At 43.4% G+C, this 12270-nt stretch overlaps 1 protein-coding gene across 6 annotated transcripts in view; it reads left to right on the top strand.

Annotated features, from left to right (window-relative positions):
• SYNE2 (spectrin repeat containing nuclear envelope protein 2) overlaps positions 1-12270 on the top strand; it is a 582128-nt gene that overhangs the window by 540093 nt on the left and 29765 nt on the right. For all 6 annotated transcript variants that reach the window (XM_073609718.1, XM_073609721.1, XM_073609720.1 and 3 more), the window contains 3 exons: positions 89-231; positions 328-448; positions 5465-5676. In XM_073609718.1, coding sequence (XP_073465819.1) covers positions 89-231; positions 328-448; positions 5465-5676 — 476 coding nt within the window. The remainder of the gene's footprint in view (positions 1-88; positions 232-327; positions 449-5464; positions 5677-12270) is intronic.

The following is a 12270-nucleotide window of genomic DNA, read 5'->3' as shown; positions in this document are numbered from 1 at the left end:
TGTAAGAAGACTGGTTGGCATTGTTCAGTGGCACCACTTCCCACAATGCTCCATGCTTTCCACTAATGATAATAATCTGCTATTACAGGGACATCCGGATTGGAGACTCCATCATGGCATTCTCCGGACAAGCACATGGCAGTTGTAAGGCCAGAGTACAAACAAAATGAGACTGCACAGGATCTGATATCTGCCACAATAGGAATCAAAGCCTCAATAGATGGGTCCACTGTAAGTGTTTTTTTTTTTTTATATTGTTAGCTACTGATAATGGGGAAAATATTGCAATGTTTCAGTTGATTAATGACTGTGCTTTTGTGTTTATAGAATGGGCAAATGTCCACTTCCACTCCTTCTAGAAAGACCAAAGTGAGAACATCAGGTACCACAAATGAACAGGTTGAAGACCAAGGATTTAGAGGAATTTACAGCCCAGAGACCCATTCAGGTATAATGGGATAGAACATCTCTAAATTTCTAATTTTAACAACAAAAATAATACTGTTTTTATGGCTTTTTCACTCAGTAACACGCTTGCTTTTAAACTGGACTAAACTCTGCATTCAAATAAATGTGAGTAGGCAGGCTCTTTATTGCAGACGAATAAAAATTGCAATAAAATTATATTTATGGTTGCATTAATTTTTCTTTTTTTAGGCTTCCTATATTTTATTTTTTATCTGGTGATCCAGCCAGTAAGTCTGTTTTTCAACAGAACAAGCTCTCCTAAAAATCTATCCGAGTATTAAGACAAAGCATTTGCCTCTGACAGAGATGCTTACAATGGTCAGCTTTTATTTAGTGATGTACAACGTTTAATCCAAAAGAGAAAAACAAAAACTGTCCACTGTAACTGTTTGTGAAAATGCAGTGGGGAGCTGGAGCTTGAATTCAATTTGTTAGTGAATCTAAATCTGCTAGTCATCTAACGCTCCCTCCCCCCAGACTAATGATGCTTCTGTCCCAAGGTGCCCCCTGTGCTCTTTCATTTATAGTGTAATCACTGATACAGGAGGTGTGTTACTGGCCAGATCACTAGGCAAAAATAGGGGGGGGGGGGGCAAAAAAACAAAACAAAAACAAATTCAGCCACCACATCTAATGATTCGTAAATTGCAATATATAACCTTTTTGGTTTTGGGGTTGATACCGCTTTACCCTCAACTTCCCTCTCCTCTTCTAGATCATTTCTCAGCAGTATTTTGCTCCTGTGATTATAAATGCATCTTTTGTCTGTGTGACATCACTATGCTTGCAAATATCCGGCAGGAGCAGCTGCAGTTGCTACTAAAGCCATGTCCCTATGGGTAGGGTCTTGAGTCAAGGCAGCATCATTATTTTGTGAGGAAGGACATTATAATATGAAATGGGGCAGGCAGGGCTGACCATGCTGTGTGAGATTTCTTTGCAACAGTGACAGAGTTTTTGGCTCTCTACAGTAACATAAAGCTGGCCTGCAGACTAAATGCAAAAATTAAAAGTGTAGATGGATGAATAGCGTCTGCTGGGCTTTTGTGTTCTACCAGCTGCCGCCGCCGGCAGTTGTCAGATTGCCCGAAGAGTGGCGGCATCTGATTGGTTGCAGCCGCTGTTTGGCTGACCTTTTTCTGCCCGACTCCTTAGATTTTTCAATTAAAAGATGTCGGCCGGGAGGGGGCTGATAAAGCTACCCACTTAGCAATTTTCAGCCGGTTCATCAGAAATTGGCCAAAATTTGCAGTGTGTGTGGAATAGCTTAAGAGCTTTTCTGGCAGGTATTTTCTGTACATATATATGGGGAAATGTGTGTTTTTTTTGTTCCCAGTCTTACATTTTAAACTTTCCCTTTGTTAGCAAAACTGGATAAAAACATTGTTGGTGCAGCATTATTTCCTAAAGACAGGATGCTAACCTGGGAAACTTCCTCCCTCACCAATCAGAAATCAGGTTTTGGAGAGGTTTGTACCAGAAGCATTACTTAATGCGATCTTCTGGAAGGAAACCATTTAACTCGCTATACTGGTCAACCTATCCAAACTGCAGCATAGAGATATTTTTCTCAAGTCTATGCATTTTGTAAACAAGCCCTCACCAAATGTTCCTGCCTAAAGTCCCAGTGAACAGGCTGAGCAGTTTGTCCTGTGATGTGTAGAGGATGCCATCGCTGATATCCTTGTGAAAATGTTAGTTGCCTGTCTGTTTGTGGCCTCTCTGTTTTCTGAAGAAACAGACGAGTAAGCAGCCAGTGAAGTCAGAACATCTCATCTGCACACCTGTTGAGTGATTAAAAAAAATCAGTGAATAATTGTGCAGACTAGCTCCTCAGCAATGGCAGTCTCCATCCTTTATAGACTCCCTTTAAAGTGGAACTAAGGGATGACTACTAACCTGTCCAACGATCCCTTGCCGGCCACTCTTCAGGGCTCTTCATTGGCCATGCACATGAGCTAGTCATCCCAGCATTCAGAAACCAGCCTGGCACTATAAGCTGAGCTACACATGCACAGCTCCATTTACGGTGCCGGAGAAACATGGCATGTAGGCAGGTAGGAGCTTTTTATTGCAGAATAGACCGTACAGATCTCTTCTGCATTAAAAACCTGCTTGCTTGCTGTTTCTTACAGCAGAACTTCAGTTCTGCACTTTAAGAGGTCTGGCCACCCCTGAGCAAGTTTGATGGTGCTAATCTCTATCTAAGTCCCACTAAAATTTCGCTTTTAACTGCGTACATTTTGTGTTTTGTTTTTTTTTTTTGTTTTTAAGTCGTTCATCCAATTACACATCTTGGGATGCTGATTCCTTCATTATCCACTTATTGGAGTCTATTTTTATACCTCCCTGAGTCGTCGGTTAGTAAACCTGTAACACACTGATCTGACAGATTTGCTTAATGTGCTAAAATACAAAACGAAAAAATAGTAAATTCAAAATCTAACATCAAAACTTAAGTAAAATAGCATGAATCTACAATCCAAAAAGCCGAATCCATAAATTGACAAAAACACAAATGCATGTAAGGGAGCTGTTATATCTGACAAAGGATTTGCATTTCTATCCATCCAGTTCTGTGACTTGCACAGAATTTTCCCTGCTGCAGTTGAGTAACACCGGGCGTGTCCCCAGTCTCTGATTAGACCATAAAAGGAGAAGCAGTAGACAATTGAGCTCATCTTTGTCATTCTACTGTCAGAACAACTAGTGCAGCACAACTGATGGGGCCTTGAGCTGCTTCTCCCTCATCTATTCTGAGTGCTGCTGTACTAGAGATTGCCAGAGGCAGATACCAAATCAAGTTTTTACATTGCCCATTCAGAAGTCTTATAGGTGTAGGATAAAAACTGGATGTGAAATGCACATGTAGTGCAGAAATTTACTGCATATTTTTTTTTTTTTTGCTTAGACTGTATGCTTTAACTAATACAAAGCTGCATTATTTGTGTATTTAACATCTGCCTGGAGTTCTCTTGGATCTTGTGCAATAACTTGCAGGGAACCGCAAACAAAACCCAAATGGAGACGTTCTTGTTGTTGGTAGCCCCACCATCCAGCTTCTTTTCACTTTTCCATAAAGCACTAGAAACAAAGGAGAATATGACCACCATGGGCAACAGGGATAGTCCGTTCCATAATAGAAGGCCAAACATTTGGTACAGAGCATTTGCACTATGCTTTAGGGCCACCAAACTTAAAACACAAATTGTGTGTGTGTGTGAAAGCCCTGCTGAGAATGTTCAGACATCCTTGTAAAAAGTGTTCACACCTGTACAGAGAAGGAGATTCACTATATCCTCAGACGTTTGTAGATACCTGACCATCACACACATATATCTTTTTGGACAGCCATTACAAAATCATGGACAGTAACAGGGAGTTGGCCTCCTTTTTGGAGCTGTGACTGCCTCCATCCTTCTGGGAGGTTTTTCCACAGGATTTTGCAGTGTTTGTGAGGATTTGTGTCCATTTGGCCAAAAGAGGTCACATACTAATATTGGATGAGAAGACCTAATGTAAAATCGCCATCACTCCAAATAGATGTTTCATGTGTTTGTGAAGACAGCACCACATAAGGCATAAGAAACCAATATTTTGGGGCCGAGCAGAGTCCCTTTTTCAATGCAATATGGTCACTATGTTGCCTTGAGAAAGATACCATGAATGGACCCAAAACATCAGTTTTTTATTCCTTATGTGACACTGACTTCACAAAAAAAAAATGAATCACACCTATTAGGAGTGCTGGTGACTAGGGATCGACCGATTATTGTTTTTTTGGTGCCAATACGATACCAATATTTTGGCCACCTCTCCTGCCAATAGCTGATATTTGTTGCCGATATTTTGTACATTTAAAATGTATTTTTTTACACTTTCATTTTAAATTGCTTTGTTTTTTATCACTGTTACTGCTGTCACAAGGAATGTAAACATCCCTTGTGACAGTAATAGGCATGTGAGACGTACACTTTATGGAGAGATCCAGGGGTCTATAAGACCCCAAACCCCTCCTCTGCACTTCAAAGTATTCAAAACGTCAAGATCAGCATTTTTGAATACTTTTTTTAAATTTTTTTTAAAACAGGCGCCTTTAAGATGCCAGTAATCCAGGACATGATGTCATGACATGGCTTCCAGATTACTAGATCCGAGACCCGAACGAAGCATCGGCTTTGTTCGAGTCTTCGGCCAGCCGGCGGACGTGCCGGCTGGATGCTCGGACCTCCTGGTGGGACGGGCAAGGGGTGGAAGACGTGGGCGGGGGGCAGAGAGTGTCCCCTCCCGCTGCTTGTAATAACAGCTGAGCGCCTGCTGAGCCACATCGGTTGTTATTACCTAAAGAGCATCACCCCGGTAAAAACACCTTAAAGCAATATCGGTGATTCGGTCAGTTTTTTTTACCGATACTTCTAAAAAAAAAGTAAATATCGACCGCAACGATAATCGGTCAATCCCTACTGGTGGTTTTGCATCTTTGGATTTCGTTTTGGCATGACAACAGCCTCGACATCCGTTTTGAGCACCCATCATAAGATCAAGTACTGTGAGGAGGTCAGCTTCTATTTAGATATTGACCTGGATCACAATCAGCATTCCAATACATCCCAGAGGTTTTCAGTAGGGTTCTTTCCAGTCCACTTCAGTTCCTACATCAAACCATGTCTTTATAGAGTTGGACTTCTACACATGTGCACGGTCATTTCATTCCCTTTTTGAATATGTTCAGCTCTTCTAACTCCCAGAAATGTAAATTTCTTAACATAACATTTAAACAACCTGCTTCTATTTGTTTAATGGCCCTTTAATACCCAAATCAAATATAAATGCATGTTACTCTGCTAGGAGACAATATAGTGTTTAAATCTTAGTCCTTTGCGCTACCATTATATTGTAAATAACTTGCTTTTATGTTCCCTGCATAGACAGCAGGACATCTTGCTCTTAGTTGGAACGGCTTGTTTTATAATAATTTTTTTTTTTGTTTCTGCAGGTGTTATTGAACGCTGGGAGATTATTCAGGCTCAGAGCTTAAGCAATGAGCTAAGTGCAAAGCAGAATTTACAGCAGTGGCAGAAATTGAATTCTGATTTAGATGATATCTCTCTGTGGCTTGAGCAGACCGAAGCCGAGCTTGACAGTGCTGGAAAAATTAAGCCAGCCACGTCCATCCAAGAACTGGAGCAGAAAGTGAAGCAGTTTAAGGTATGTAAGCTGAGTAATAAACTTGAGCTGAGTCAATAAATTATTGTAAAGCTAAAAGGTTACAATATTGAGCTTGTGATGTAAGGGATAAATACAGTATACACAGATGGTGGCATAGCAACTTTGCAGTTCATTTAAAACCAGTAAAAATGATAAGACTATCAAACGCCCATGAGATTCCGTGCGATCCAATGATCCAAGCGACGAGAATACAAATTTTACATTATGAAAACACCTCACTATATTCAAAATCTGCACCCTCTATCTGCATCCACTATCTGCGTAGAGCTTGCAAGCTCTCCCCATAAATGTCAAATATACAGTTTCTCACAAAAGTGAGTACACCCCTAAGTAAAAATGTCCAAATTGGGCCCAAAGTGTCAATATTTTGTGTGGCCGCCATTATTTTCCAGAACTGCCCTAACCCTCTTGGGCATGGAGTTCACCAGAGCATCACAAGTTGCCACTGGAGTCCTCTTCCACTCCTCCATGATGACATCACGGAGCTGGTGGATGTTAGAGACCTTGCGTTCCTCCACCTTCTGTTTGAGGATGCCCCACAGATGCTCAATAGGGTTTAGGTCTGGAAACATACTTGGCCAGTCCATCATCTTTACCCTCAGCTTCTTTAGCAAGGCAGTGGATGTCTTGGAGGTGTGTTTGGGTTTGTTATGTTGGAATACTGCCCTGCGGCCTAGTCTCCGAAGGGAGGGGATCATGCTCTGCTTCAGTATGTGACAGTACATGTTGGCATTCATGGTTCCCTCAGTGAGCTGTAGTTCCCCAGTGCCGACAGCACTCATGCAGCCCCAGCCCCAGACCATGACACTCCCACCACCATGCTTGACTGTAGGCAAGACACACTTGTCTTTGTACTCCTCACCTGGTTTCCGCCACAAACGCTTGACACCATCTGAACCAAATAAGTAAATCTTGGTCTCATCAGACCACAGGACATGGTTCCAGTAATCCATGTCCTTAGTCTGCTTGTCTTAAGCAAACTGTTTGCAGGCTTTCTTGTGCATCATCTTTAGAAGAGGCTTCCTTCTGGGACGACAGCCATGCAGACCAATTTGATGCACTGTGTGGCGTATGGTCTGAGCACTGATAGGCTGACCCCCCCCCACCCCTTCAGCCTATGCAGCAATGCTGGCAGCACTCATACGTCTATTTCCCAAAGACAACCTCTGGATATGACGCTGAGCACGTGCACTTAACTTCTTAGGTCGACCATGGCGAGGCCTGTTCTGAGTGGAACCTGTCCGGTTAAACCGCTGTATGGTCTTGGCCACCGTGCTGCAGCTTTGTTTCAGGGTCTTGGCAATCTGACCAGTATGAGAGAGTGAGAGTAATAACACCAAATTTAACACACCTGCTCCCTATTCACACCTGAGACCTTATAACACTGAGTCAAACGACACCGGGGAGGGAAAATGGCTAATTGGGCCCATTTTGGACATTTTCACTTAGGGGTGTACTCACTTTTGTTGTCAGAGGTTTAAACATTAATGGCTGTGTTTTATTTTGAGAGGACAGCACATTTACACTGTTATATAAGCTGTACACTCGCTACTTTACATTGTAGCAAAGTGTCATTTTTTCAGTGTTGTCACATGAAAAGATATATTAAAATATTTACAAAAATGTGAGGGGTGTACTCACTTTTGTGAGATACTGTATATACTATACTATAGGCAAAACAGAAACACGTGGACTGTAAGTGGTCAATTTGTAGTTCACATCCTACTGCATTGTGCTTGTGAAGTGGGAAGTGAGCTCCCATAAATAACTAGAAGTTTGGAGAAGTTTGGAGAAGCTGTGCAGTGCGGCTCACTGTGTAAGTTAGGGGTGTCAAACTCCATTTCATTGCGGGGCACATCAGCATTATGGTTACACTCAAGTGTGCTTCCAACCAATAGTCCAAAATGTTTTTGTAAACTGTGGTGTTTACCGTACACTTCATTGGAACCCCTTGGGAGTTGATTTTTTTTTTTTTAAAACACAAATAGACTGCTTATTTGCAGGGTAATTTTCTCCAAGCTTGATGAATGAGGTCAAGCTCTGTTGATCTCCATTATCCAGTTGCCATACTCACTAAGCTCTGGGGAAAATTGCCTTGAAAAGTGAACAGCCTCTGTCTCTTAAAATTCAAGAACTCCATCATTTGGAGTGTTGACTTCTGACCTTATAGTTTAGAGATTTATTGTGGCCAGTACAAATTTGTGTGATGATTTTTGTTGCTTAACCTCAGTTATGTGGCCCATTTCTTATCGTACATCATGGGACACAGAGCCATAGTAGTTACTATGTGGGTTATAGGCCACCTTCAGGTGATGGACACTGGCACGCCCTAAGACAAAAAGGGCACTCCCTATATAACCCCTCCCACTACTGGGAGTACCTCAGTTTTTTCGTCAGTGTCTAAGGTGTTGGTGACGAGTAAAGATGTGCTGTGCTGAGCTCCACTGGAGCAATCCTTGCTGGGGCTAGCCATGCAGCCGGATCCATTCAAAGTGTCTTTTTGTCTGAATTGAATGGTACCTGGGCCTCGTATCCGAAGAAACGAGGTCTTGCCTGTAACGCTTCTCTTTTTAGAGCCTTTTGGTATTAAGGCCATAAAGTTTTACTGGCGGTGGTGCTAATACAGGTCCAGGATTGTTGGTTTCCCCAAGGATCCCCAGCTCCTGAAGGTTTAACGGAACCCACCGTGAAGGGTGAAGATTGGGTCTGTTGGTTACCACAGAAAACCCTGCGGCGGGAAAGGTAAGTGGAGTTTTCTAAGAAATTTTCAAAATTTTCTTATGAATGTCTCCTTTAATTTTGTAAATGTTGTCATGCCTATGTGTCACCACTGGGGGCTGTATAGAGCACTTACTGTGTCATGCTTTTCAGAGAGCTCACAATGTGTCCAGGAAACAGCCGTTTTCTTCCTCCGGCCGCCAGCAGGCCTCTGGTAAGTCTGGGGGGAGGGTGTTTTCCTCCCCACCAGACGCCCCCCTGTGCTGTTTTTTCTTCCCTTCTTCTCGAGGAAGGAGCACTTAAAGAAAAAAAAAAAAAGACGCGAACTGCACGCCGCTCGGTGGCCTCTAAGCCCCCCCTTCAGCACGTCTTCCTCTCTTTCTCTCTATGATCCTGTAGGATCTGGAAAAGCTCTTCTTTAAAGGAAAGAGTAAGGGCCGTAGACAACAGGGGGCAAGGCTTAGCGCTGCGTTGGCGTCCTCCAACGTCCAGCGCGGGAAGGGGTGTTTTAAAAGGCACCACTGTTGCTGTTGCAAGCTGCGGAGGGACACAAGAGCAAAGGTGGCATGTAAGAGGTTTGGTGACACAGGCATTCCTTTTGACACATTTACTACTGCATCAGGCTGAGCATTAATAGCAGCAGCAGAGCTGGACTATTGCTCAAGCAGTGTATGCATTCCTTCTGGTAGTACCTCTGCTTTGTGCATAGGGCTATGGTTGGAAGAGGGGGTAAAAAATATCTCCAAAAAAGGGCTCTAGAAAGACTATAGTCACACAGAAGCCTAGAACCATCTAAAAAAGGATGGGATCCTCCCCTGAGGGTAATATAGCTGGTCAGAGTGAGCCATCAGGAGGGGCAAGTGTTGCAGCTGCTCTTAACACTGCAGCCCCTGTGTATATTACTAAGGAGTTTTTTTCTTCAACCATTTGATGCTTTAATCGCATCCCAGAGTGGAACTAAGCGTAGCAGGTCCCCGTCTGTTGCTCAGGACCCTCATGCTGAGGAACAATGGAGAGAGATGACGAATTTCTCTCAAGGCACCAGGAAGAGGCTGATGTCTTCTCTTCTGAAGAACCTAATACGGAAGTATCAGGTTCACAGGAAAGGTTGTTGGTACAGTCTTTCAATGATCTGGTCCACGCCACATTTTTACTGCCAATAATGCAGTCAGTCGATGAGCCCATTTCTGGTTTGGGTTCACTAAAGCCTCCCCAATCTGTTCATGCTTTTCCTATCCATTCATGGCTAAAAAAGCTTATGTATTCTGAGTGGGAGTACCCAGATAAACCGTTTTTTCCTCCGAAAAAGTTGTCAATACTTTATCCTATGAAGGAAGAATTCTATAAGAAATGCGATCAGTGTATGTCAGTCCTTCAAGGACCTGTTTATAGAGGTGCTCAAGGTTATTCCTGATCATCAAGCCCAGGATTTGGTCGGGATATCAGAAGTGTTGTGTTTTACAGTAGACGCTATGAAAGATTCTATTCTCCAGGCCTCACGGCTCATGCTAGGGCTGATACATGTGCGTAGAATCCTATGGTTGAAAAATTGGTCAGCCAAAGCGCCATGCAAAAAGCTCTTGGCCAGTTACCCATTTCATGGTGAACGGTTATTTGGAGACCATCTGGATAAGTATATCCAAAGAATTTCTAATGGGAAAAGTTCCCTTTTACCAGTTAAGAAGAAGTTTAAGCATTTTTCTTTTAAACGTGCTTCTTCTCCAGTGCCAGGGGCATCAGCCTCCAGGCAGTCACGACTGCCTCCACTGTCAGGTTCAGGAGGGTAAACCTCAGGGTCAGTCCCAGGGCCAAAGGAGGACCTGGGCGAGGAAACCCACAAAACAAAATACCAAAGCCTCCTTGTGAAGGGGCGCCCCCGCTCGCTTGAGTGGGGGGGAGGCTTCTACAGTTTTCAAGGGTCTGGCAGGAAAAATGTCAAGACAGATGGTTGGCTTCCTCAATTTCTCTAGGTTACAAACTAGAGTTCCGAGAGTTCCTGTCTCCTCGTTTTCTCAGATCAAACATTCCCAGAGATCCAGTGAAAAAGAAGTCTCTTTTTCTAGCTTTGGATCATCTCTTGTCTCAAAGAGTGATATCGGTGGTCCCCTTGGAAGAGCAAGGATTGGGGTTTTATTCAAACCTTTTCACGGTTCCAAAACCAAAGGGGGATGTCAGACCCATTTTAGATCTCAAAGATCTAAACCAGTTTTTGAATATCCGTCCCTTTCGCATAGTCAATCCGATCAGTAGTCTCCATCCTACAAGGGGGAGAATTTCTGGTGTCAATCGACATCAAGGATGCTTATCTCCATGTGCCAATTTTCCCCGCTCACCAGAAATTTCTACACTTTGAGGTAAAAATCTTCATTTTCAGTTTGAAGCCCTGTCTTTCGGTCTAGCTACTACACCTCGAGTATTTACAAAGGTCCTGGCTCCTCCTTTAGCCAGGTTAAGGTTTCAAGGTATAACGATACTAGCCTACTTAGACGATCTACTCTTGATAGATCAGTCGGTAGCCCGCTTAAACCAAACTTTGGTCACCGCAGTCAGTTACCTGGAATCCCTAGGTTGGATTCTCAACCTAGAGAAATCCTCCTTAAAACCATCAAGGAGATTGCAGTACTTGGGGCTAATCATAGATACAGTTCAGAAGAAGGTGTTTTTGCCCCAGGAAAGGATCGATTCCATAAACGAACTGATTCAGTTGGTCCAAACGAAGATGAATCCTTCTATTGGACTTTGCATGAAGTTATTGGGAAAGATGGTGGCTTCTTTCGAGGCTGTTTTCTTATGCGCAGTTTCATTCAAGACTGCTGCAAAACAGTATCCTGTCAACTTGGAACAAGAAGGTCCAAGCTCTAGACTTCCCAATGCGTTTATCCCCCGAAGTGCGTCAGAACCTCAATTGGTGGTTGATATCCAGGAATCTCCAAAAAGGAAAATCCTTTTTACCAGTCACCTGGAAGGTGGTAACAGATGCCAGCCTTCTGGGCTGGGGAGCAGAAGAAGTGTCTGTCCAAGGGAAATGGTCCAAATCAGAGAGGACCTTGCCCATCAATATTCTAGAGATTCGGGCAGTATGCCTGACTCTAGAGGCCTGGACGCTCAGACTACGGAATTGTCCCGTCAGGCTCCAATCTGACAATGCCACAGCAGTGGCCTATATCAATCATCAAGGGGGCACGAGAAGTCGTGCGGCCCAGAGAAAGGTGAATCATATTCTTGGGCAGAAAACAACAGTCCTTGCCTATCAGCAATTTTCATTCCAGGAATAGAGAATTGGCAGCCGGACTACTTGGCATACGGAACAGATGCCTTGGTTTTTCCATGGGATCAGTTTTCACTGATCTATGCATTCCCTCCTGTTCTGCTGCTTCTGTGCCTTCTTCGCAGGATCAAGCAAGAAGGGAAGGAGGTGATTCTTGTGGCCCAGGAGATCTTTGTTTGCCGAGGTCATAAAGATGGTGGTAGGGGACCCTTGGACCTTACCACTGTGGCCAGACCCTCTCTCGCAAGGTCCGGTATTCCATCCTACCTTAGAAACGCTAAATTTAAAGGTTTGGCTATTGAGACCCACATTCTGAAAGACCGTGGGCTGTCAGCTTCAGTAGTTTCTACATTGGTTAATGCTAGGAAGCCGGCCTCCAGAGTCATATACTATAGAGTCTGTAAGGCATATGTTTCCTGTTGTGAATCCAGGGGTTGACACCCCAGGAAATATGTCATAGGTAGGATCCTTGAATTCCTACAGATGGGGTTAGAAATGAAGCTGGCATTGAGTACTATCAAAGGCCAGGTGTCGGCCTTATCAGTGTTTTTTCAACGACCACTTGCACCCTTGGGACTTAAATTTAG

This window comes from Aquarana catesbeiana, linkage group LG13 (assembly GCF_042186555.1).
Source record: "Aquarana catesbeiana isolate 2022-GZ linkage group LG13, ASM4218655v1, whole genome shotgun sequence".
Classification (NCBI taxonomy): Eukaryota; Metazoa; Chordata; class Amphibia; order Anura; family Ranidae; genus Aquarana; species Aquarana catesbeiana.
This window is presented reverse-complemented; position numbering and strand designations above follow the sequence as displayed.